Here is a 25,004-nt window from a genome sequence, read left to right as displayed (position 1 = left end):
TGAGAGAGAGACTTAGGACAAGTGAGTAACTGAGGATAAGAAGTCATGATTATAGAGAGAAATGAAAGAGATAAATAATGACAGAGAGACATACTGACAGAAAAAGAAAGGGAGTACAATAACCAGAGGAAGTGGGTGAAACTCTCTTCACTTACACTGACTGAACTGAGACTGTCCAAACATTAAAAGAATGAACAATCTTCCTTAATATAGAAACTTCAATTATGGAGTAACACCCATTAGACCACACAAGCCTGGCTCACTTTCCTTAGAAGGTCACACAGTCAATGCCACAATGGCCCAAATTAAACATGCCTGGTTACGGTAGGAGTTGAAAAGAGCAATCATTTGTCTATTATTAAGCTCCAGGCCTGATTGTCTGAGCACGTTTTCCTCGAATCGCTTACAGGTGAAAACTGATGTCGTGCTGACTGGCACGGTCACCACCTGTTTTTGTGAGAAGGTGACCACAGAACATTTACCATGCGTGAAGAGCACTTTAACTGCGAGTTAACAAAAGTACTTGTCAACACATAAAACATATTGAAATAAATAAATAAATAAATCTTCAATTCTATAAAAAAGGATCTGTGCTTCTAGTTGCTTACATTAACCTTTGCTGTTAATCAGTATAATCAGTCTTCAGAAAGTAACTAAAATTATAAATTGGACTGCAACTTCAAATGCCTTTAAAAGCAGAGAAAGTGGTGAGCAGTGAGTAAACTCAAACAGCCATCATCAGCAAATATCATTAGGATAGCCATTACACTGTGCCAACAGTGGCCACAGGCATCTTTTCCTTCCTTTTCCCTTTGCAGCCATCAGCATGTCAGGAGCACAACAGATGCACTCGCTTATGGACATGGATAGTGGATTTAATCTGCCATAACACAGATGTGTTAAAGGAAGCATTCCGACAGCACTCAAAGGCCCATTATACAATAGACGTATTTACAGGTATGGTGGACAGATATAAATGATTAAAACAGCTTTTATCAACCTCAGTTTTAATCTCAAGCACAGTAACATGCTACAGAGACATAATGACATGGTATTAACATTTAGGAACACACAATTAAAGCAAAGTTAGTTTTTTGATTGTGGATAATATACAAAGAACTCTTAATTCAAGTGTTTTTAAATACTTTAACTCCTGCTTTATCATCTACAAGAACTACCAAGAGTTTTGCATGTTTCCCCTGCATCTTTATAACAAGAAAAGTTTTGTATGAAGTTTACAAACTGAAGAAGTCACTTGGATAAGTGACGAAATGTTTCTGCCACTGAAAACGCTACGTCCAGGTGAACAGGATCAACTTTCTGTGGCTTACAAACACGATGTTATACACAGAGCAGTCAGATGCTGAAGGCATTGAAACACTAGATGGGCCTGTTAAATTATTACTGCTGTTACCTCTAACAGAACTTGTTGTCATTAAACCATTTTCTCAATACATCCGTCAGTCAGTGGATTGACTTTAATCAAAAACAACATTCACTGCTATCTGGTACAGAGTACAGAAGCTACAGTTTAGCTAATTTGCGCTGTTTGTGAACACTCAAAAGACCTGTCGGTTCACATTTAAGAACATAAAATTATGTTATTTCTTTTAGATCATTATGTCAATGTGGAAAAGATTGCATGAAAATGTGTGGGGGTTTTGCTTTCCCTCCATACAAATGCTGAGACTGCCACGTACATGACTAAGGTTTAAGCAGTGCATTTTTAGTTTTTAATCATTTACTAGTGCTTTGTGTTAGGCTTACAAAAATATACACATGGACCAATCACAGCAGAACCACGTCACACTAAAGTAGAAGGAGATTACAAATCCCTAAAACAGAGTTTTAAACTAAAATGGTCCCCCGATACTGCACTGCGGGGTAGAGAGGAACGGACAAAAACAAAAAACGAATTGTTTTTAAAATGGATACGTTTTTCCAGCTCCCTGAGGAAGATAAGTGATCAAATTCTAGTCTTACGAAGATTAAACTAGGTCAGATAGAGGGAGAAGTTTCCAGATCCCTTGAGGTCTAAATATTATATCAACATCTTAGCAGTGTGGTCCCATTGAGGAGTTCTAATTCTGAAAATGTCATTTTTGTTACTTCTATAAATTTTATAATGTATATTACGTTGACATTTTCAGGAGAATTAAATTGCAGTAAAAATCATTAGCTGCACAGTATAAAGGAACTGCTTTTATCACAACGTGTCAGAGAACAGTACCACATATTGCACTGTAAAATAATCATGAACTAGTCCCTATTGCACTAGTTCAGAGATGGGAACTCGGCTCATTTGCATACTGCAACTGCCTCAGGGTAAGAGAAACTGGCAACACAAAGTCTCCAAAGAGAGGAAAGTCCACACTGCTTTAGATCCCTGCAAAAAATGATATTTTAGTCTTTTAACAGTACTGTTATTAAGTGTCTCATACAACAGAAAATACCCATTCCTAATTTAGTGACTCACTAATTTAGTCACCCCATCCCTGTTTCACAGATTCCACACCATTGTTGAGAAATCAAATGTCAGGGTTATATTAAAGTCATTTCTGATAACTAGCCATTGATCAGATCATGTATCAGCACATTTGGTGTCTGTAACACCTTCCCAACTCTGGTTACTCAGGAACACATAGGTCAAGTGGGGTTACTTCCCGTCATGAGCAAATCTCTAGTAAGACATCGATTGGCGTTCCTCTTAGGAAAGGCTCCACCATCATGAGGAATGTGTTTATATAGCAAATTCCAACTCCACCCTTTAAACAACTACAGCTACGGGAGGAAGAAGGTTATTAAGTAGTAAGTTGTTGTGAACTCTCCATCACTCCAGAGAAAGTCAACAGTGTTAATCTTAAAAGAAAAAGGAATTAAAAAGCCACCTGTAATGTTGGATGAGTTTGCTTTGGTTTATTTGGACAAAATAAAGAAAACATTATGGTTATTCAGAAAATTGGCATAATAAACCAAGACAGCGATTGAAATTATCAAGTCTGCGCATGAATTTTAACTACTCATAATTCCAACGTGACCTCACAGCCACTTCCTGTTGCTCACATACACAACATCACATGCTGCTGATGTAGCAGCACAGTGGGGCCACACCACTTCCTGAACCTAAAAATCAGATCAAGCTTCCTGCGCATATCATACAGACATCTATGCTTTCAGCCCCACACTCTTCCAACAGAAAGATTTTCCTTGAATGTGACCTTAATCTAACCAAAAGTCAGTGAGAAAGACAAAAGAGAAAGGATATAAGGTTTAGAACAGAGATCTCAAGCTAAAAAAATTAACTTAATTAGCTCTCATTACAGGATTTAAAGCAATAGGGCAAGCACATGGGAAATACACAGTGGCGTCCCCACAGAAACACCCACTGGTGGCGGTAAACAAAGGGAAAGTATCAGCAAGCATGTAATTTATCTAATGCTCACCAAAGCTAAGCTACATTAACTCAAACCTGGTCAGTGGGCATTTACTAAGCAATAAAAACCTTACCTTTTACCTACAACATTTTTAGAATGATAATTATTCATGAACAGAAAATGGCAAGGTGATCTGTATAAAAGGTGCATACAGATCTAATTCAAGTATTTGTGCCTTTATGGGTGATGGTGGTAGCACTTGTAATTTATTTTAGCATTTCATGTGTGTGTTGTTTCTCAGTGAACTACATGTCAGTGCAGTCTGAAAGGTCGATTACTGCACAGTATTGAGAATGATTAGTGCAACACGGGCAGTAAGAGGGAAACACTTCCTCTATGTTGTACATCTTTTGCCCCATTTACCACTAAACTGATGTAAAACTGTGTGACGAAGTGATTTGTTATTACTGCATTAAACCACTTTCTTTCTGAATGTATCCAGCATCATACAACATGCAAGAAGGAAATATGACAGCTGAGACGTATGTGTGTGTGTGGCAAAATAAGAAGAAGCAGAGTGCTCCACTAATCCCAAGCTAAAAAAAAAGCTTATTACACAACTGCACAAAGACTTTAATTAAAAAAAAATTACAAATAAAACCCTTCACTCTGCTACAACGAAACTACAATGCATGGGCTTCAGAGCCGTCGTAGGAGGTAAACTGCAGATACACGGAGAGAAAAAAAGCTTTTGATCAACTGCGTTGTCAGCTCTAATTCGAGCTGCGATGTTATGCCAGAGGATAAATAATTCGAAAACACAAAATAGATGAGTGAACTACGCACAACTGATAACAGATTTTACATTTATCTCAGTCGCGTCTTAAGATAACACGACTTTCGCTCGACCAGGTGTCGACCATCACGTTTGCAGCGAAAATGCGGTTAAGTGAATCAAACATATGGCTCCACAGGGCGGACCGGCTCAGTTACAAGGTGGTGCTTCCTAACGTTACCGGCAGCTGGAAGCAGCAGCAGCTGGCTTATCTGTGGACCTAGCTTGCAAGTGTCAGATAAGTTCACTTGCTAACACTGGATGCTAACGTTAGCTAGCATCTCGGCTGGTTGGTGCGCTCGCCTGACACCTCTATGCACCCCGCCCAACGCACCACACTGCAATGTCAAAACAGCTAAACTCACACTACCTCCGTCTTTTCTAGTTCCCCATCTGACGGTAGCTAGTGCTACTATTTGACTAACTGGCTGGGTTTACCCCGTGTAGCCGAAGCGCATTAATATCGTGTGCGCCATGTCTAAGCTAAGGTCACTGTGCAACTTAATACTTACAGGATGCCAGAGCAGGAGGTACAGACGAAGGAACCCACAGTCATGTTGGCGTAGGTCGGGCCTCGCTGGTCGCAGTCAAAGCACTTTCTGTTGGGAGGCAAACTCGTCATTTCTCTCAGCATCTTCAGGTGTTTCTCCTCCTGTTTTCTCTTCGCACTCGCCGCCATGGTAAAGAATCTGTAGCGGGGGTTGAATAAAACCGTGAGAGACTGAAAGCTAGCTAGCTAAAACTAAAAGAGCTGTGCTTTCTTCTTTTTAACGGTTGTCGACTCGTAAAGACAGAGTGAATCGCTAGGTGGGTCTGTTGTCAGGGCGGCCTCACGTCTCCTCGAACAAGGAGTTTTCAGGCGATGGACCTGGCGCTAGCTAACGGGACAAGAGCTGTGCTGCCCTCTACTTCCGCCTTCGCTTAAATCCCGTTATGCAGCCACAGCGAGTCTTCATGACTCAGGGCCAAACTCATCACAGTCAAAGATATCCACTACAGATAGAGGCTATTATTTTTAATCTAATTTTATTTTATAATAATTTTATTTAAGTTGGCATTAACGGTGTCGTGTGCGCTGCAGGCATTTTAACGGCATCAACAACACAATTTAAAGATTGTGGCAGTTAGCGGCTATGTGAGTTACTTTATCTTCAGTTCAAATTGTGACGTGTACATAGAAGCAGACAGTACTTGTCTGAAGAATTGCAGCGGGCCACAACGCAAACTGAAACAGAGAGCATCATCTTGTTTCTAACGGGACAGGTCTTTGGTTGTGCTCCAGACAGCGCAAAGAACGCCACTATTCTTTCTTTAACGCAACAGCGCCACTGTGCGGTATTGGTTACTACAAGATTGTAACTAGACCAAATGTTAATCAAGTCATTAAAAAATGCACTGCGTCACTATATGAAAAAAAAACAATGAAATACGTCAAGTATTAAAAGATACGTAAAATTCCTTAAACGCAATGCTTGATTATTTGTTTCAGGAAAATGTACGATAGAAAATTAATATTAGATATTTAAATATATTTTAAGAAGAATTTGTCACAGGAGCATGTGCAAATACCCTGATGAAATGTGTGGAGAAATATGAGTGAAAAAGAGTCAGAATGGACATGTATTTTACACACTTTATTACAACTGAATAACATATTATTACATAATACAAAGTAAACCAAATGGTATTTGTATTATTTACAAGAGTATTTTGTGCAATGGACTTCAGAACCTCTGTTGTAATCTAGGGTGAGCTGACCAATCTAGTTCACTACTGAAGATGTCATCAGTTACTGGAACAATATTCTGTCTGAGCCAGATCTTACAAGATTTTTTCTTAGAACATCAAGACTTATAGTGCTCTGCTTTGTCTGAAGGATCTGCCTTTTAAATACCCAACAAGAACCAGTTATGTCAAGTTCAGCACACTCTGCAATCAGTGGGAAGCCTTAAGTCTTCAAATGAGATTCCTGTCCGTCCTTGCCACCTTTAAATGTTTTTTGCTGCAGCTTTAGAGATGTTAATTAATTGCTGGCTGACTGAATAAAAGGCTGCTGTTGTTGTTGTGGAGAAAAGTCAAAGGGTCTGCGGTTTTCAGTGTAGCCATAAAGTTTCCGGAGGGCCACGCGAGCTGCTTCTTCCTCGGCTGCTGCAAGCGTCTCTCCTGGACCCTGAGCCAGTAGCTTCTTGTCACTGAATTAACAAAGAGGTGATCAGACAAAAATGTAAATTCTTCATAGCATTAATTTTAACCCATCACATCTGTTTTAAATTTAGAACAGTAACAACGCACGAACAACAGAACACATACCTGTATAAGCCAACAAAATACAGTGGCAACACTGTGCTGGCTCCAGCAGACCGGATGAGCCGAGGCTCCGGCAGAGGAATTTTCCTCTTAGTAAGCTCTTCCACCAGTAGTCCCATGGGGTTGACCACAGTCCACATATCAAAGATGTCCTTTCCTATCAGCTGAGTCACCAGAAAATCCTAGGAAGAAGTTGGAGGTAGGATTAAAAGAACAAAATGTCCCACCACTGTACACACAGCAGCGGCAACTGAGCAATGTGGACAAATTATGCTTCCTCTAAGCGAATTATTACGTGCCAATGATTTTGTGCCATAAGCGACCTACCCTGAGAAATAATCCAGTTCGCTCAGCTCCACTGCTTTCCTGCAGAGCTCCGATCACTGCCATGAAAGTAGAACAGAGCACATCATCTGGAACAGGGAATTCTGCGCTCATTGTTAGGTCTTCAATGCCCAGATTTCTGGCTACATAAGTGATGACTGCTGGACTGGTGAGGTGCCCTACAATACTCTCCACCCCGATGGCCGGGAGGCTCGGGAAGCTTGCCCTGCACCAGTCGATCAGGAAGCTTTCAGCGAACGCAGACCCCTTTTTACTCAGCTGCACATTATCTTTTAGAACAAGAGCGGCAGTCTCAGATTCCACACCCAACCCCTTTCTCTTCTCTTGCTCCATCTGTAGGTAACAGGGATTGATGAAGGCTGTTTTCAGGAGCTCAAGAGAGAAATTTTCATGCAGGCGATGGGTGAAAGCTTGAATCTCTGCATGGTAATCCCAGTGAGGCTGCTGGGATCTGAAAAGTAAATACCAAACAGAAATAGGAGTGTACAGTGGCTAAAATCATGTCTAAAATCACTAAAAGCGTGTACAGAAAGTCTTAGAAGGCCATGGACAAAGCTTGCGGTCATTAAAATATGACATTTTATATATTAAATCAATGATAAAATTAGAAGATTAACCGAGATCACTGGGAGGATCTTGGTTTTCTACCCTTGGGCAAAGAAGCTTCGACAGCTAGCTACGCTTCTGGTGTTATTTGGAAAAACCATGAAACCAGTAAAGCCACACGCAGCTCTAAAACATCTGCATTAAACAATTGTAAAATTGCACTGAAATGCCGTCCATATGCACGCTTCTCAACGGACTATGAAAAAATAAACACATTGAAATATCAAATACACGAATGGCCTTGAGACGCTCTCTAGTGATTTTTGGCGTTACCGTGGCGTCGGAGGTGGAGGTCCTTCCAGCTTCAACTTCTTCGCCATGAGGTACGTGTAAGCTTTGATCCATCGCTTTTTCTCTCTAACCTGTGACAGTGAAACATTCCTGCAGACGCGCTGGCAATGAATTCCTAATGTCAACGCACCACGATTTAGTAAGTACCCTGACGCCATGTTGGGTCCCTAAACAGCAAGGTGCAACCGCTAAAAGTGTCCGACACGGAGCAACAAAGCATATCCGGTAGGCTGGAGCATAAAGACGGAGCGTTACCATGGAAACAAGCGTAAACGGTAACTAATATGAACGACCGGGGCAGGCTGCTGATTGCTATTTATTCGACTGTACAATTCAGAAACGCCTATAAAACCGATCGTTAAGAAGTATTGTATATTTCTGATATCAATTTTAACGATATCCACTTCGGAAAATCAAGAAAGGATGGAAGATCAAGTGTTGGTAGCAACTGAAGTCGAAGGTGGGGATGCCCGAGAAAGTTCTGACAGCAGTGGAGCTCAAGAAGACCTTGGGGGAAAAGAGCTGCAAAGTTCACCTCAGGAGAAAAATGAAAAACACTCAGGACCACGGATGACCAAGAAATTCCTGAGAGACCACTGTAAGCAGAACAAACTGTACATAACACCATGCCTCAATGACACACTGTATCTGCATTTCAAAGGTTTCTCCACCATTGAGAACTTAGAGGAGTACACAGGTCTGAAATGTCTCTGGCTGGAAAGCAATGGGCTCCAACGCATTGAGAATCTGGATGCTCAGACTGATCTGCGCTGCTTGTTCCTTCACCAAAATGTCATATGCAAGCTGGAAAACCTTGAGCCTCTGAAGAAACTTTGCACCCTGAACGTCTCCAACAACTACATACACATCATAGAGAACATCTCCTGCCTTCCTGACCTGAGTACTCTGCAGATTGCCCATAACAAGCTGGAAACTGTTGGTGACATAGAGCATTTGAGTCAGTGTCTGAACATTAGTGTATTAGACCTCTCTCACAACCTGTTACACGACCCTGACATCCTCCCTGTGCTTGAGGCCATGCCAGAACTGCGTGTACTGAATCTAATGGGAAATGAGGTCGTGAAAAAACTCCCAAACTACAGAAAAAATATGATTGTACGCCTCAAGCAGCTCACGTTTCTTGACGATCGCCCTGTGTTTCCTAAAGACAGGGCATGTGCTGAGTCGTGGGTAGTGGGAGGGATGGAAGGGGAACGCCAGGAGAGGGAGCAGTGGGATGCACGAGAGAGGAAGAAAATTCAGGAAAGCTTGGATGGAATGGCAATGATTCGGAAGAAGGCCCAGGAAAGACGCAGACTCAGAGAGTTACAGGATAAAGGTAATCAGCTTTCAGCTTTTACTACCCTCATCTGTATACTAAGAGTAAATGTGGATGAATGTTTACACAGTATAATTGTTTTATTTCAGGGAAAACCGATGCTTCCTCTACTCCAGAAACTACTACTGAGGAAAACGGTACCCAGATTTTAACTTCTTCACAAGGTGACAAGATACAAGCTTTTGTACAGGACTGCCTGGATGCCCATGAAGAGTTCTTAGAGAAACAGTCAAAACAGGGACTTCTTGAAAATCAGCCAGCAAGTAAACATCTTGAGACCAAGGAGGCAGGTCAACTCCTGATGAGAGAGCAGTTAGATGAAGATACCCAGGACCATTCTCTGATAACGCACACCGTAAGAGAAGAGAAAGGAAGGGAAAAGATCCCAGCAGATGAGCAAGGCAGTACTGTAGGGCACATGTTAGAGACAGAAACAGAAAATAAACAAGAAAAACAGTCCATGAGAAATGAAGCAGAAAGAGAGCAGAGTAAAAGCAAACAGCCTCCCCTTCCTGAAGCCGATGACGATGTACCGGTACATAGTCCTGGGCCACGGATTACAGAGCTACAAGATGCAGAGCTGCTGGAAACCATTCACCTTCCTCCAGCAAGTCGCTCATTGCGTATTGATGAGTTGCCTGATTTGGAAGATGTGGACACAGAAGACTTTAACGCAGCGTTCTCTTGTAGGCAGGCCTTTAAACCAAAAATAGAAGTCATATCAGGTGACAGCAACGGGGAAGCACCAGCTGGGATTCAGAGTGAGAGCATCTCCACATCCGCTCCAGTTAAGAGCTTTTTGTTCCTAATGAGTGGCTGCGACAAATCACCGGCAGTCTCTGGCAATTCTACATCGCTGGTGTATCCAGAGGATGAGGGTGCGCCTTCCGACCCGTCAAACTCAAAAATAAACCGAACCTCCTCTCCACCACGCTGCCTGATCGAGGAGCTTGAGTAATACCTTGATGTCATTAAATTTGAAATATGAGTTAAAATAGTAAACCGCAATTCAATCTGTAGCATATTTGTGATAGCCGTTTTGTCTGTGTGCTTGTCAGCTGTTATACTGTGAAAAGAAGAAATTCAGGACTGATTTGGTCAGTATTCTCGGGGGGAATTATACGTTTACTCTTCACATTACAGCAACATTTTATATAATTTTATTTCATTCAGGGTTTTTCCCAGACAACTGTGGTCCTTTGTGGTTTAATACAGTGCAATGGGTAAGACAATGCTAGCTGTTTTGTAACAGACATGTATAATTTTTGGTTACTTCTGACCATTTCAAAAGCAAATGTATCTATTTTGTTTGAGAGAATCCACCCAAATAAATACACTTGTAAATTTTAGTCTTTTTTCCTCGGGAGACATTTAACTCCTCTACAGGAAAACTATGTTAATGTCTCAATAAAAATACAAGACCACACATGACTGGTACGGTTTTACTAAACTTTATTAGATTTACCAGCCAAGTCACATATTACTCTTAGTATTCAGCATTACCACCATGGAGCTGTATGTCCCCACACTACAGCTCCTTATTTTTTATTTTTTTTGGTGAACTATATACTGTGCCTCTGGATGAGGTCCGATTGACATGAACAAATATTTACAACAACTTAGCAATGGGCAGCAGAATTTGAGAATAAAAACAAAACACAAGAAAATGGAATAGATGGAACAAAATAAAAGTACAAAAATAAAGCTGTACATGTTTAAATAAACAAAATCAAAATGTTGAGCCTATGTGCAACAGGCCTTGCACGTGCTAACATCTCCTCAGACAGGGGTTAAGTGCAGTGAGCAGCTAACTGATAGGATAAAGGATAATACGTTCTTGTCATGTGGATGGCGGAAACACAGGCCGGCTCTAACGTCGCAACCACACCCAAGTGTTGATGAGCCAGAAAGCGACGGTGACGGAGTACAGGATCATCTCTCGCTTTGTTCGCTCTTTGTTCTCTTCCTCCAAATGTTGGAGTCTCCGGTTCAACTTGATGAGCTGTTGCCGAATCAAAAAAAATAGTTTTATCAGTCTGGCCTCTTGCACCACACAAGACAGAATTCATTTATTTATCATGAACTAACCTGCCGTCGAAGTGTTGTTGCATCGACCACAGTCATGTCATCAGCTGTCCCATCCAGAGAGGGTTCATATGTTGACAGTGCAAGCCTTAAAAAGAAAATGGCTAGTTTGAGAATCACAAAATAACCAAGTCACAGCAGCACACGGCACATTCAAATACGCGGAACAATTTAACAATGGCAATGTAATTTTTATAGATATCTGTGTCCATATATCTGTGTCCTACCACTCAAGGTAGGAAAGGATGCGGACAAGGAGAGAGGAACAAAACGAAGTGCCAGATGAAGTTACCTGGAATCATGCAGGGGGTTGGAGCTGGAAGCCGACCCCCCTCGCAGTGATGATTTGCTAAGGGGTGGGGAAAGACAGAGTTGGGAAAAGGCGAAAGAGATATAGAGAAACCAACAATGTTGCATCCATGCACACAACTTGGATGTCTTTAATGCACCTAGACTTTCTCTAATTTTCTATTCTTTCTAGTCCTTTTAAAAAGTCTTATTTCCCTAAAGTTGTTTTCAGTGTCTTAAAACAAGTCACAACTTTATCACTTTAGTCTTCAAAGGGGGCAAAGAATGTGGGTAAGTGCTCTAAAAATACCTTTTTTAAGCATACAGAAAATATGAATTTGTGAGCAATATTTAGAAGATCCATTTTCACCTTATTCTTTCCTTAAAAAGCTAAACAATTAAAAGGTCAAACACTTGCAAAACTCCTTGGAAAGTTCAGTAATGAATCCACATGCTTTGCGCAGCGTTTAACCCTGGAGTAACTGAAGTGTTGAACCTGAAGGTGAAATAAGTTGTCAGCACTACTTCACTTTCTCTTTAATACACCATCTCTGAAGTTTCAAAGGACAATAAAACAAATTCCCCAGTGTGAATTATTCCCTTTCTTACAAAGCAAACATTTATGGTGTTTGAGAAGTCAAAGTTAGGGTTGGGCGATTGGACGAATATATCGACTATCGACGATAGACAGCCCATTGGCAATCGTTTTTACAAGGGCAATTTATGTATTTATTCGCCCATGAATAAGTTTGCTAATAATGATGGAGCTAATAGAAGCAGTCAACAAAAGAATAAATAAATAATAGCGCGGTTTAAACAGCACCCTCTTTCATCTGTGAGCAAATGCACCCTCCTCAGAGTGTGCCCAAATGCTTGTTGATGGAACTGCAGAAGCTGGGGATAGCCTAGCATACTCAGCCGGATGGTGGACACGTACATGCTCATGCAAGTTAGTCGTGTTTGAGTACTTTGCTTGCTCGGACAGCCCTAATTTTTTTGGAAATTAGTTCGTCCATGTTTGGACTTCTATGATGTGAACGCGGAAATCAGTCCGTGCATGATCATATTGCTCCACCCATCAAAAAGTCTGCGCGAACATATCGCCCATCATTGATTAGTGGACTGACGATGGAAAAACTTTTTACATATCGCCAAACCCTAGTCAAAGTGCAACTCAAACAACTTGATTCAACCACTGGTGGAAGTGGCAGTTCAGAGCTTCAGTTTTTTATTCTTCAACAAGCAAGGAACTTAGAAACCTTTTCTACATTTTCTGGGATTAATACATGTGTTATTAATACTGTTAAAGGTTAAAACTGGTCACAAGATTCTTGAGACTACACAACCTGTACCACATGACCCTCTCCCAATCCAAAACAAATGGTGCTTATGGGCAGAAATGAAAGTACATTTAATGCCATCTATCATGAAAATAGCTGTTGCAATCTTTACGGCCTTTTTAAACCAATACCCATTCGGGCAATTTTTTTTTCAAAACCTTTAAGCAAAAAAAAAAAAAAAAAAAAAAACACCAGATGATTGGGAGGTCACCTGCGAGGGTTCTCATCCAAGACCTCCAGGACGTGCTGGTAGGCCCGACGTGTAGTGGACTGGATGAAAGATAAGACACCACTAGCGCTGTAGAGGTTGTGTTCTTCAGCCTCGGTGAGAGGGGGGCATGGGTGAGCAATGGCTGGGGGGGAAGGGGTTGCACTGCTCAGTGCCCACCATTAAGAGCAGCAAATTCAGTAGGGAAGGGAAGAAGAGAGAGTACAAGAGAAGGAGGAAGGAAAGGGATAGAAATAAGGAAAGGAAACTGTCCTCCACTGACTGTGCAAAACTAATATCAGAGTGAAAGTGAATAGGCAAAAAGCAGCAGCCAAAGACTGAACCTGCCAACCACACCATGTTCTAACACATCTGGCAAGAAACAGGAATGCAAAAGGAGCTGATTTTATGTTTGATTAAGTGACTATTTTCTAGTTCACCATTCGGGCCAGACAAGGAACCTTGTTAACAGTACCAGTGTGCTGTGTTGCAGAAAGTGATCAGGACATGAAAATGTTTTTTTTTTGTCCGAGAACTGTGTAATATTTTTCTCAAATATTAAGCCTAATATTTTCTGTCAAAATAATAAAGTTGCCAAGCACTTGTAGTTTACACAAGGCCTTCAAACAAATACATGAAGCTACTAAAGCTTCAAATTTGAATCGCTTTGCATTAAAAACAGTCTGCTTCACTAGTTCCTGTCAGTGCTTCCCCAGCTATTCCTGTCCTTCTGCGTAGAGGGGATAACAGTGTTCAAATTTGTAATTTATTTAAACTAATCAATTAATCTTTAAAGATTTCACAATTTGGAAATAATCTACCAATAAAAACATGTTGTTAATGTATTAAAAAGTAGCAAAAAGTTTCTGCATCAACACTGACAGCAGCAAAAGCTCCTGACACAGTGGCTTACAATACAAGTATGAAACCAAAAGAAAGATGCTGCATGCTTTACATGCACAAAGACGTAATAGCTGGTACCCAGTTAATGGACCCATACTCACGCTGAATCGTTGCGTATCAGCTGAGTGTTCTGACGGACAGCCGCATTCTCACTGGCTGAACGCTCCCTCCGTAAACGTCCCTGGGGCCGCAACTACAAGGAATAGCATTGACAACTGATTTTCTGGTTATGAGTTACACTAAGGACATTATCTTAAACAATGGGTGAATTGTACACAGTGTTCTCTGTAATAAAAAAAATTACTGATTTATCACTTACCACTTCCTCACTGTCTGGAGCCACCCGCTGATCGTCTTCCATGAAGTCCAGGGGTCGCTCATTGAGGGTGAGGACTCTGGGTGGAGTTTTAAGTGATAGCATTTCCAGTGGTGTTGACTGGATGAGGTCCAAGTCTCTGGGTCTGGGGAACTGGGTGTCATCACTGCCTCCTGACAAATGAAATGTACTGTGAGACTAACCTATCACTTCTAACACTTTAACAGTATTAACAGTATGCTGTGCTTTTAATACAAAATTGAATGAATTATAATCAATTAGTTCACACCTATAGTGGGGAAAAAAACAAATATCCCCTCTGCCATGCTACCTGTATGCATGTCAGCCCCTTCACATAAAAAGCAGTAAGTAACAGCTAAGTTGAGCTTAAAATCTGTGTTGCAGTGGCTTTTGCGCTCATTTTTTTTCTTTTGCTTTTGAATGTCAAGCTTTGTTTTCCTTGTGTGAATGCACATCACTGTGCTGTGGTCATAGTTCAACAATGCTGAACTTTGACCACAGCACACCAGTGCTTCCTGAATGGTGTGCATGAACTGTGCTTTACTCAATGCAGGGGGCAAACTGCTCATGTGTAGTGCAACTCAGTGGAAATAATTTGAGCAGTGGTACTGATGTCACATTACGTAAAATATTCATGTTCATGTGGTTCTCTGTGGTGAAGCGAAACACAGAGACACATGCTGTAGTAGTTCCTGTGTCCCACTTTACACCCCTTTTCATTCTCTTTCTTTATTAAATGTTCATAACTCCTCATGTATGGCTGTGTTAACGGAGACCATTTCTAGAGCTGGGTATGTCTTAAGATATCAAAGATATTGCGGCTAGTGTAATCACATCGCAAGATGGTTTGTAATTGTTACATTAAAAGTGAAATAGTTGATGTGATCCTGGCAGTGAAACGGCATCTAGGAGCAAAGTCCTGAGGCACTGATAGAAGGAGTTCTATAATCTGCAAAAGACTGTGAGGAACTACCATAATGGTGAGTCACCAGTGATGTGCAGACATAGTGTGACATAAAGGACAGAAAACATACAGTATACTAACCAGCAACCACAATTCTCTCTGGGACTTGCATTATAACACTGTGAGGGACCTCCTGCGATCCCAAATTAGGGTCCTCGTGGGCTGTTGGAGCCACTTTGAGCATCTCTGGGATGCGCATCCTTTGGCTTATTCCCTCGGTGTACTCCAGCTCATAGTGGATACGGTTAATTTCAGCTATATCAGCCGTTGGAGAGGGGAATGTTGCTCCGTTCATTTGGCTGTTCATCAACACAGAATTAATTGTTAGTTAAACAGAAAAAAATCCCTAAAGAAAGAGAACATGCTGATACAATAAGCCTTTGAGCTAAAATAGTTTTACTTCAGCCACACACTGAATAGCTATTGTTATGCAGTGTGTGGCTTCAGCTGTTAAACCTAGCCCTAGCTCGCAAAACCAGAATATTTCCTCTAGGGACACAGTGATACTTATCGTGGTGGTTCTAACAGAGTAGTGGAGAGGGGATTAAAGATGGAACAGGCTTGTGATGTTATCATAAGTTATCACATGATGTATTCAGATTTTTTCAGAGTCACGCAAAAGTCGAACATTGACCCCAAAGCAAACAACATTGATTTTAACATTAAAGAACTGCTGGTCTCATTACAGAGTGGTTATTTTAAAGCCCTTAATGCTCACAAGATGACAAGAAATTATTAAATTCAGGTTGCTGTACTAGCATAAGAAATATCTAATACATTACCCATATAACAACATTCAGAAACTATTATCCACAAACATTTGCGGAAATACTTTGCATTCCAGCAAACAGGTTAGCTTCCGAAAATGAAATTGACAGAAAACACTTTAGCTTAGCGCCATTTCAAGCTAGCACGTTAGCCATATTTCTTACCGTTTAGTCTCTTGCCACAGGCCGCTGTTTCGTCGAAGAACTTATTCAGAATTTCTTTGACGGAACAAACCTGCAGTCGGAAATGTAAAGCTCAGTTTCAAGTATTTTAGGTATTACAGGTGAATTAGCTGTTAAGCATCTCTATGTTGTGAGAGAGGACCTTCCTCTCTTCCTGCTTCTTCCTCTGTCTGCACGCTAAACAGGAAGTGGCGTAATTCTGGGGAAGTTATGTCATTAGTACCAAGCGCTGAAATTAAAAGCAGATAAAAAACTGGACATATGTGCAAACAGTACAGCCTAAAATAATATAATTTGTCTAACTTGTTAGTTTATTGTAGCTTACCATTTAAATAGCCTGTATTTAAATATTCTACATGCTTTCAGAAATGACTTTAAGTCACCATAGTAGGTGTTTTATCTATTTTTTTTATTGTGGCTTATTTAATTTGGCAAAGAATTCAACTTTACGAAATGCAATAACATAATTTATCTGCACTGAATGTTTATTGATCTGCTTTATTGTATTCAGTAAAGCTTAATATATATAAAACTGTTGAAAGTAGTTTATTTTTATTTTATATGCACATCGAACCATTTAAAAAAAATCAGAATAATTAAGGAGCATTTGTCAATATAGCCTTTTGATGAAACTACATATTTTGTCTTATAAGCAAAGCTGGCTGTATTACTAATGAGTGCATATGTCAGTGTTGCCGGAGGTTTGGAGAGATGGCCCCACAGTCACTGTGGGTGGTGCCTTTCTTCAGAGCCATTCAAAGGCAGCCTTTGACATGAGACAGTTGCCCCTCTGCGTAACAAGCAAACGGGATATCAGGGATACCATTGCAGGATAAACAAAAGTCGTGAGTCATGTTTAAAGGAGGACTTTCATAAATGTCAGGATGCTCTTTATTTAACAGGCACAGAGCCTGCGCCGATTGAGTACTTCTGACCGTGGTTGTAACTGGCTGAAATTATGTTCCCACATATTTTTGTTTTGTGCGTAATATTATTTGGCACTATGCATATCGCGTCATCTTTGGAGCTGCAGCTTGGCATGTAAGTAACGTGTTTTGGGTTTGTTTTGGGGTTTTTTTTTTGGTTTAACATCGTTTCCACTGCTTTCCGTTTGCACTGTGAGCACACACTTGAATATATGATTAGGTGAATGAGAAAGATTTGATGCTTTTAAATATGACAGAAGCAGCGTGCGTTAGATTGGATTTTTAAAAGAGAGATTCTGAGTTTAAACTCTGTTGAACTTTTGATTTCACCATTTATAATTCTCACTTCTCTTCACTCTGTGTTTTTCTGCTCAATGACCACTAGGAGTCTCTCTTTCGGGTCCCCTCGTGCATGCGTGTCCACTGTTTTTGTAGCGCGGATGTAACGTGCATCTGCATAATAACTTCCAAAGGAATGCGCTTTTCTTTGGACTGTACTTGAGGGTTTTGAATTTAAATAGACTGTGGAGGACATGATTGATTCTTTCATTACCAGAGAAGAAGAATATTTCCTCTAATTAACTTCAGGTTGCCCTATATTGAAGCCAGATGGTTTGAGGAGGAGGAGACCTATGGATAGTTTACCTGCACTCACAACATAAACAGATGCAGGCTCCTTAAATAGAAGCTTACAAAGTTTAAGATTTGAGGCTTTTTTTTTTTTTTTTTTTACATCAGTGCAAAACAATACACTTGCACTTTATTTTGTAGATTTACATTGTAACAATTAAAATGTGGTTGTTTATCTAGTGATAAAAGCAGTAGACGGTGATAATGTGTAATACTAAAACAAATGAACATGTAGAACTTGTATATATATTACATGTATACTACTAATTACAGTATGGTTTCAGCTTTGCAGCACGCTTACATCACAATTAAAATAACTGTTGTCTACCCCTCAACACAGTCACCTACCAACACATAGACAGAAAAATACAAATAAAGCACTATTTACTGAAAGTCATCAGAAAAACAGATTTTTTCCCCCAAGTTTTTGCCATTTTGTTATATAAACTATGTGTTTTTCATGCCCAGGCCAAATGTTTGTGCTGACCAGGAGATGTCCATGGTAGGGAGCCGTCAACCTTGCGTCCAGGCTTTTACCCGCATGGTGAAGGTGTGGAAGCAGGGATGCACAAGCCACAAATGGTGTATGGGTGTTGAGAGGAGGTAAATGTAGACTTTTAAAATTTGGTTTGCCACTCTCTCCGATAATTGCTGGGGATGACTTCTGTTCACGTGATCTGGGGCTGATAGTTGTAATATTCATTCTTCTGATTAACAGAAGCAGTGACTAATTAGTAGTACTACAGTTATTTTTGACTGTTTTATCCCTTACACTTATTGCTCTTTTATGCTTTTATATGCATTTCTTTTGCTTTTGTGTTTTAATGCCATCTAACCTGCTAGCATGTTTTGGTACCTTGCCATAGCCCTCATCCTTCCCTCTTACTTCATCTTACCCTCTTACATGTTAAGCACTTTGGTACACCATTGGTTTTTAAATGTGCTATATAAATAAAGTTTGTTGTTGTTGTTGTTGTTGTTGTTGTTAAACCAATTGGCTTTTGCGTCTAAAAGAAATTGTTTAATGATGTGTTAAAAATCTTTTATACACTCAACATTACCTTCACAGGTAATACCTTATAATGTAATGACCTTAAAATTGTGAAATCTCCCCTCCTCAGGACAGCGTACTACACAGTTTACAGGCAAGTGTACAGAGTGGATTTGCACACAGTCTACAGGTGCTGCCCTGGTTGGATTCAGAAGGGTGAAGAGAGAGGTTGTCTGCACAGTGAGTAATTGCATTTCATCAGCATGTATCAGATGGAGCTACTTTCAATACTGCTGTGAAGTTGCACTTGAAACAATAACTGAACTCCGGGTTCAGCCTGTTGTCTAAACCAGCAATGGGCAATTAATTTTCCCAAGAAGCCACATGAGAAACTAGGACTGTTGTGGAGTGCTGCACCAATAAGCTGAACTCAACAGTCTCTGTTTCTCATGTGGCCCCATCGGAAAATTAATTGCCCACTGCTGGTCAAGACTGTATATGCAGAAGTGCACACATAACTTGGATATATCAGCAGCGTTATGCTATGTGATACCTTCAGGAGTTTGCAGTGCCAATATGTGCTTCAATGGAGGGAGATGTGCTGAGACTGGAGACCAAATATGTCATTGTCCACTGGGCTTCAAAGGCACGCGATGTCAATATGGTGAGTATTCAGCTTCCCAGAAGATGAAAACTAAAGATTTTGCCAATTTATTCAATTGAAAATAAGTAACTGAAGTATGCAGGTAATTCAAAATAGCCAAATATATGTTTGGGAGCCGGCAAACACACTTATGTATATTCAGGGTCCAGTTCAGACCTTATGTGTTCACTCTGCTAAAGCAGAATGAGCCTGTCTTGTAGCTGTGATTGGACGGGGCTGCTCTGTGGGGGCTTTGGCTAGTTAAAGGTGGAAGAAGTGGGTTTTCTTTTGGGAGAAATGTTTTTTCTTTGAAGGCAAGAGCCTGGAGTGCTGTGGCTAACCCAGCTGAGCTTCCTCTCTATAAAAACTGCTCATTAATGAGACTGTCTTCAGTCCTTATTTTATATGACAGAAAAACTAAAACAAAAAATCTTCAGAAATAGAAATTTGGTTTCACCTACCAATATTTCCCCCAGGTTGAACATTTCCTTAATGCATTGAATTAATTGATTTGTTAGTTGAGTATTCTTTAAGGTTTGATAGTTTGGAAATAGGGATATTTCCAGTTTAGAAGCCAATGTGAACTCCCATGTCACTCTGTTATCAGCGTGCTTCTTGCACGGTATAACATGAGGCAGCCAGTTTGATGGTTAGCATAGACTTACATGTGCAACCGGTTTCCTGTACAAGGTCTCTTTCAGCTGAACAGCTGTTTGCCAGATCACTGCTCAGTAAAAAGGACAGTGAACATTTGACAGGGACCAACCTTTCACTCCCTTCCAGTCTTTGTACTAAGCAAACCAGACATTGCTGCAACCTTTAAATTACTGCAGAGATACAAAGGCAGCACGTGTGCTATTAACGATAACCTACCAGAAGGTGAATAAGTGTATTTGCTAAAATGTGGCTTCCTTTAAAATGCCTTTCAGTTCTTAATGAACTGCAACTGAGCAACCTGGCATCTGTCACAAATAAATAGCGAACATCTGAAGTAAAGCAGAGTTAAACCCTTATTATTCTTCTTGTCTCTTGTTGCCATCATTGTCTATTCTTTCCGCTCATTGCAGTCTAAGTAACTCTAGTTTTTGTGTGCTTGTTGCTGTTTTGGAGGAGTCCTGCAAAGAGAGAATGGTGAGCGGAAGATATTTAGTTTCTAGCCCCCCACATGCTCACAGAAACACAAACATGCAGGCAGACACACACATAAGCTTTGCTGTTAGATTTCCCAGGAGAAGGGGCCTGCCAGAGGTGTAACACAGTCCTTCCTCTTGCTAAGATGCTTTCACACAAGCCTGTTGTTGTTTGTTAGAGGCAGCGCTCATGTTTGTTTTCACGCGGGTTCTTTGGTTTTCACACATCTAAGTGATGGATTGGAAACAGAGATGTTATAATCAGGACTTTCATCCTCTCTCTTTCACATCCTCTTTGGGAACGCGCGTCTTGCTCTTCTCTTTCTTGAAAACACTTTTCCTTCTCTCGTCTCGTGAGACAGATTTATCCACAGTCTTCTGCCAGAAACATTATGCGCCGAGAGAGTCAGCCAAGCTTCTGTGTTCAGCCAGGTTCCTTCCCTCGCAACCTCTGCCTGATGCGGCATCAAAGACACGCACTAGTCATTCTGATTTGTGTGGGTTTAAGCAAATTACTATCGTTATTAACCTGCCTTCTTTATTAGATTCGTATTGTGAGATTTCACATTTCAAAATGACACTTTTTTTCTTTCCTGTGTGAGATTCGAGTTTGATTTAGAACAAACAGGAACAGTTAAGAAGAAGGAATGCTGACCTCTGTCGTTTTACCTCAGAGTCATAAGTTAAAGGTAGCTGTCGTGCGCTTTGGTCGTGAAGATGTTTCGCAAGACTTCGGTAGACTTATAGTCCATCCCTCGTGTCTGAATCCTTTGCCATGTGCATTTAATCCTGCTGCATGTAATGTTTCTGGTGTTTGTCAGTTTGTACATTGACCAGTCTTTCAGTATCTATATTATGTTCTGCACCTGCACTGGAGGCCGACGTACTGCATGAGAACAGCTGTTTTGTCAGATAGATAAATCTCAGTTTTTTTTAAAAAGAAAATGTACTCACAAGAATTAGTTCAACTTCTCTGCTTTCTTTTCACTCAGAATTAGTGTTGTGTTATTATTATTTTTTAAGTCAATAGTGCTTGTTGATTAAATTAGTGCTTCACCTGTCATTGGGCAAATTACAATGCTGTTATTGATTGCAGCATGGCAGCAACTTTAACCCACATTTTGGCAACTTTACCCCCTTGGTGTTTTTACACTACAACTCTCATCAGATTGTTTCGAGCCTCAAAAACCAGCACGAACTGGGTTTTGATGTAACAGAAAAAGAGAAAGGATTATCAGTATTTACAAAGAACCACAGTGAATATTTCAGATTGTGTGTTGGAGCTGGGCACTCTGAAACTTTTGTGATGGATCCTGTTGCTTTTATATTAATAAGGGTTTTTCTCTTGAGGTGCAAAATACATTAAGGAGAATATTTAAATGAAGCACATAAACTGATTCGCTAATGTCTGTGACACACAATTTACTTGTCTTAATTTTTGAGCTTTATATTGAAATTAACTGATTCCACTTAAGTTCAGAAAACGTTTTCAGCTGTAAATCTAACCACATGTATGAGCGCTATTTGGGGATTGCACTCACTGCTCTTTTGCCCCATTTAGTAAATCTGGGCCTTAAAGACTAACTTAAGGGGAGTTGGTACTACAGGAAAGGAAGGAAAGCGTGAATGTGAGTGAATTTTAAACTCCCAGGAAAATAAATAGAAGACTTTTCTGTGATTTCAAACTAAAAAGGTAATCATATTCCAGTATTTTGTTTACAGTTGCTAAAAACGGTGATTGGAGAATTAAGTAACGTGTTTTTTTAGAGTGAAAATTGCAATTCATTAAATGACAGTGAGTTTATTTTTTTAATTACAAGCCTGACTTCCTTGGACTGCTCGTAGCAAACGACTTCCTGTCACTATTAATCCTGTCACTATTTCTTAAGATATATAACAAAGTGTGTTGTGAGGACAAAGGATATGCCAGCCTTGCCTTTTCACCACAGCAGATTTAGACTTCAAAAGAGGCTAAATGTACACTGAGAAAAAGCCGAACATTCTGACTCTGGTTTTAGTTGAAGTTACAATCCAGGCACTGCTCCCCCTCGCCTCTTTTCAGCACTCATCACTGACAGACTTTCTTGAACTGTTACTTTCTTTGGTGCTCTGGCCAAGTCGTGGTGGTAGAACCCACTGTGTGTTGTGCGGGCCAGCTGACCACCTGCTTCTCATTTCTAATGTGAGACAGTAGGCATCATCCAAGGAAATCTATGTCAGCCACTGACACCAAGGCCGGGGTGTTGACACTGGGAGGTCATAAACAGCCTGCATGTTGCCCGAAGCATGTGTTGAGACTCTGGATACTCTGTAATAGTTCTATTTATCCCTGCTTGTGAATGCCACTCTGTCTCACTCTGTTAAGCTTTGGATTAGGCTTTGCTTTGGTTAGATTGGTGCATGTGTCTGTATAAAATTAAGAGACCATGGGCACATAACAGCGTGAGGACAGAAACCATCTGGTCCTCACTAAAGAAGCCTTGGCGGCTTTCAGTGCACTTTTGGAACAGTTGTTATGAATGGTGCTTAAGACTAGATCTTGTTGTAGTGGGTGCTTTTAATGAGACAGCAATCAAAATCAGTAGAAATTACAACTTTCTTGCAAAAAGTTAATTGATATAAGTTGTGATATTATAGGCAGCAACATCCAAACAAACTTTGTTGGGAATGTATGATAGAACAAAGATTTTTCTAACACAAGCAAAGTCACCAGGCGGTGTGTCAATTAAACTAAGTATATGTAGCAACAGAAGTGGACTGGACAGTTTTATTTCCAGACTTTAAATCTGAGGAACTCTGTTGACAGCCTCGGGGTTATTGCAGTTTCAGTGTAAATCACATTTTCTCTCATGGAATCTTCTTTCTTCATTTGAACTTGAATGTTTGATTCTGCGGACCTTGGGTTGTCTATTATCGGATCACTTCTCACCCCAGTCACTGAGCTCCTGTCTGGACGGGATTTCTGTCAGATTAAACACACCAATCTTTATCTGTGTCAGTGTTTGAACACTTGTGTACATATTCTTACAAAGGTGTGAATTAGATTGGGCTTGATTGTATGACATAAAGCTGAATGGATGATGGAGATGGAGTTGCAGGAACACGTCTGCAGTCTTTAGTGTGGTAGATTACAGTAGGTCGTCTCTGAAAGTTTTCTTCAATGATTGCCGAATGAAAAGGCTTCAATACAACTGAAGTTCTCTATGACTGTATTAAAGTTTTTGGATGAGCTACAGAAATGGGAAACAGCTATAGAGTGAGTGGCTTTTCCTGCAGAGTTGTTAGGATGACTGCAGTAAATAAAACAGTGGGAGACGGTGACTCAGTTACCACCAGGTCTCTTCTGTTGTGTATTTACTTTTGGTACAGGAAGCAGAGACTCTGTTTATTATGTGCTATGACTATGTAAATTTTCTTTTAAGTCTTGGATTTTGTTGACTGTGTTTGTGCAATTTGATTTGTTTTACAGTATTTCAACAGTGAAATGTGTCTTAGAGAATTGGGAGTTATTTTTGTTCGTGTTGCAGCAGGTTTATATGTGCATGTGTTTGGATTTTCATGGTTCTCATACCTAAGTGTTCTCATACCTAAATGTTGTTTTTGTTGTTAATGTGTTTGAACAGGACTGGCTCTAGAGCCCCAGTTTTTAAGGCCAATATGGAAACCACTGGAAAAATATTAAGAGGTAAAACAATGTAGACTAAAAGCAACACAGCAGTGTGCTTGTGAGAGGAAAAGTACTGCAGAGGTGTACTAAAGGTGTGCACTTTGAGTGCTTTGGTCAGTAGGTCTGGAAAAGACGTTACTACATTAATAAAACTTAGCCTATTTGAAAGAAGGAAATACAGCCAGTAATAATGCAAACCCAGTAAATTAACAGATGTATCAATATGACACTTGGTTCATTAAGACATGGAAGAATCTGATATATTACAATCAAGTATTTCATTAAATCATGTTTAACTTAATTACATTAAAAGACAATTTTAGTGAATACAAAAATAGGAATTATGTACAAATTTGAAATAAGGTCAGCAAGTATGAAAAAAGTGATCTTTTATAGGATTCATATGTAAATGCTTTTGGAAAAATAGAAATATTTTAAAATAAAAATAGCTTGCAGCCAACATGAAAAAAACAAAACAACACAAGAACATTGGTTATACTAGTCGATATTCAGAACTGATACTTATCTGGAAAAGATAAACACTTTAGAAGCTGTTAAAAAGTTTTAGACCCTCCTACTCTCCACACACAGATGTCTGAGGAACTTCAAAGAATGGTGATGGTATTTTCTGGGAATTGATTGGTCAGTAGGTGATGATTTCATACATGTTGATCTCTAATCTGGAACCTAATCTGATCTGTGTTAGCTCACAGCATATGTTACCATGGCAAGCTAGCGCAGTAAGAAGTTAACCACGTTCATAGTATTGAAAACCAGGTTTAACCCTGAAGTTACCAAGGAAGATTCAACTAGCTTTGTAGAACAGCTTCCTGCACTATGAACCA

The 25,004-nt window shown here is 40.1% G+C and overlaps 5 protein-coding genes across 20 annotated transcripts in view; 2 read left to right on the top strand and 3 right to left on the bottom strand.

Moving 5' to 3' along the window:
- The window catches only part of agfg1a (ArfGAP with FG repeats 1a), a 39,921-nt gene extending 34,790 nt beyond the window's left edge, over positions 1–5,131 (bottom strand). For 4 of the 14 annotated variants that reach the window (XM_085184838.1, XM_085184837.1, XM_085184845.1 and 1 more), the window contains exon 1: positions 4,722–5,131. In XM_085184838.1, the coding sequence (XP_085040964.1) occupies positions 4,722–4,888 (167 nt within the window). In that variant the 5' untranslated portion in view covers positions 4,889–5,131. The remainder of the gene's footprint in view (positions 1–4,721) is intronic. The other 10 variants (XM_085184839.1, XM_085184842.1, XM_085184847.1 and 7 more) reach the window with 4 other exon arrangements.
- A 697-nt stretch (positions 5,132–5,828) lies between these two features.
- On the bottom strand, positions 5,829–8,010 carry mrpl44 (mitochondrial ribosomal protein L44). Its single transcript, XM_085184854.1, has 4 exons — positions 7,741–8,010; positions 6,844–7,312; positions 6,520–6,698; positions 5,829–6,401 (listed from the first exon to the last, which is right to left on the bottom strand). The coding sequence occupies exons 1-4, from the start codon at positions 7,914–7,916 to the stop codon at positions 6,233–6,235; spliced, it is 993 nt and encodes a 330-aa protein (XP_085040980.1). The 5' UTR covers positions 7,917–8,010; the 3' UTR covers positions 5,829–6,232.
- A 32-nt stretch (positions 8,011–8,042) lies between these two features.
- Positions 8,043–10,116, top strand: dnaaf1 (dynein axonemal assembly factor 1). Of its 2 annotated transcripts, XM_085184853.1 has the most exons (3): positions 8,043–9,097; positions 9,187–9,662; positions 9,696–10,116. In XM_085184853.1, exons 1-3 carry the CDS (start codon positions 8,182–8,184, stop codon positions 10,053–10,055), a joined length of 1,752 nt encoding a protein of 583 aa, XP_085040979.1. In that variant the 5' UTR covers positions 8,043–8,181; the 3' UTR covers positions 10,056–10,116. The 2 variants fall into 2 exon arrangements, with proteins under 2 accessions (XP_085040979.1, XP_085040978.1); XM_085184852.1 differs by having other exon boundaries at positions 8,044–9,097; positions 9,187–10,116.
- Positions 10,117–10,532: 416 nt separating this feature from the next.
- On the bottom strand, positions 10,533–16,371 carry mffa (mitochondrial fission factor a). 2 transcript variants are annotated; one of them, XM_085184855.1, is made up of 8 exons: positions 16,155–16,371; positions 15,304–15,521; positions 14,241–14,410; positions 14,023–14,114; positions 13,022–13,183; positions 11,475–11,531; positions 11,186–11,270; positions 10,533–11,099 (listed from the first exon to the last, which is right to left on the bottom strand). In XM_085184855.1, the coding sequence occupies exons 2-8, from the start codon at positions 15,515–15,517 to the stop codon at positions 10,968–10,970; spliced, it is 912 nt and encodes a 303-aa protein (XP_085040981.1). In that variant the 5' UTR covers positions 15,518–15,521; positions 16,155–16,371; the 3' UTR covers positions 10,533–10,967. The 2 variants fall into 2 exon arrangements, with proteins under 2 accessions (XP_085040981.1, XP_085040982.1); XM_085184856.1 differs by lacking the exons at positions 13,022–13,183; positions 16,155–16,371 and having other exon boundaries at positions 15,304–15,529.
- Positions 16,372–16,752: 381 nt separating this feature from the next.
- egfem1 (EGF-like and EMI domain containing 1) overlaps positions 16,753–25,004 on the top strand; it is a 60,030-nt gene continuing 51,778 nt past the window's right edge. The window contains exons 1-4 of the mRNA XM_085184303.1: positions 16,753–17,213; positions 18,197–18,331; positions 18,850–18,959; positions 19,279–19,383. Of these exons, the coding sequence (XP_085040429.1) occupies positions 17,131–17,213; positions 18,197–18,331; positions 18,850–18,959; positions 19,279–19,383 (433 nt within the window). The 5' untranslated portion in view covers positions 16,753–17,130. The remainder of the gene's footprint in view (positions 17,214–18,196; positions 18,332–18,849; positions 18,960–19,278; positions 19,384–25,004) is intronic.

The sequence above is a fragment of the Neolamprologus multifasciatus genome, chromosome 14 (assembly GCF_963576455.1).
Source record: "Neolamprologus multifasciatus chromosome 14, fNeoMul1.2, whole genome shotgun sequence".
NCBI classification, from domain to species: Eukaryota; Metazoa; Chordata; class Actinopteri; order Cichliformes; family Cichlidae; genus Neolamprologus; species Neolamprologus multifasciatus.
This window is presented reverse-complemented; position numbering and strand designations above follow the sequence as displayed.

Bases quoted from the DNA above. Each gene is read 5' to 3' on its own strand.
- mrpl44 (XM_085184854.1), bottom strand. From the start codon at position 7,916: ATGGCGTCAGGGTACTTACTAAATCGTGGTGCGTTGACATTAGGAATT. The intron at 7,313-7,740 runs GTAACGCCAAAA...TTTACTTTTCAG, and splicing joins CCTCCACCTCCGACGCCACG to ATCCCAGCAGCCTCACTGGG. The intron at 6,699-6,843 runs GTAGGTCGCTTA...ACTTCTTCCTAG, and splicing joins GAACTGGATTATTTCTCAGG to GATTTTCTGGTGACTCAGCT.
- dnaaf1 (XM_085184852.1), top strand. From the start codon at position 8,182: ATGGAAGATCAAGTGTTGGTAGCAACTGAAGTCGAAGGTGGGGATGCC. The intron at 9,098-9,186 runs GTAATCAGCTTT...GTTTTATTTCAG, and splicing joins CAGAGAGTTACAGGATAAAG to GGAAAACCGATGCTTCCTCT.
- mffa (XM_085184855.1), bottom strand. From the start codon at position 15,517: ATGAACGGAGCAACATTCCCCTCTCCAACGGCTGATATAGCTGAAATT. The intron at 11,532-13,021 runs GTGACCTCCCAA...CCCACCCCTTAG, and splicing joins TTGGATGAGAACCCTCGCAG to CAAATCATCACTGCGAGGGG. The intron at 11,271-11,474 runs GTAACTTCATCT...TTTCTTTTTAAG, and splicing joins AACCCCCTGCATGATTCCAG to GCTTGCACTGTCAACATATG.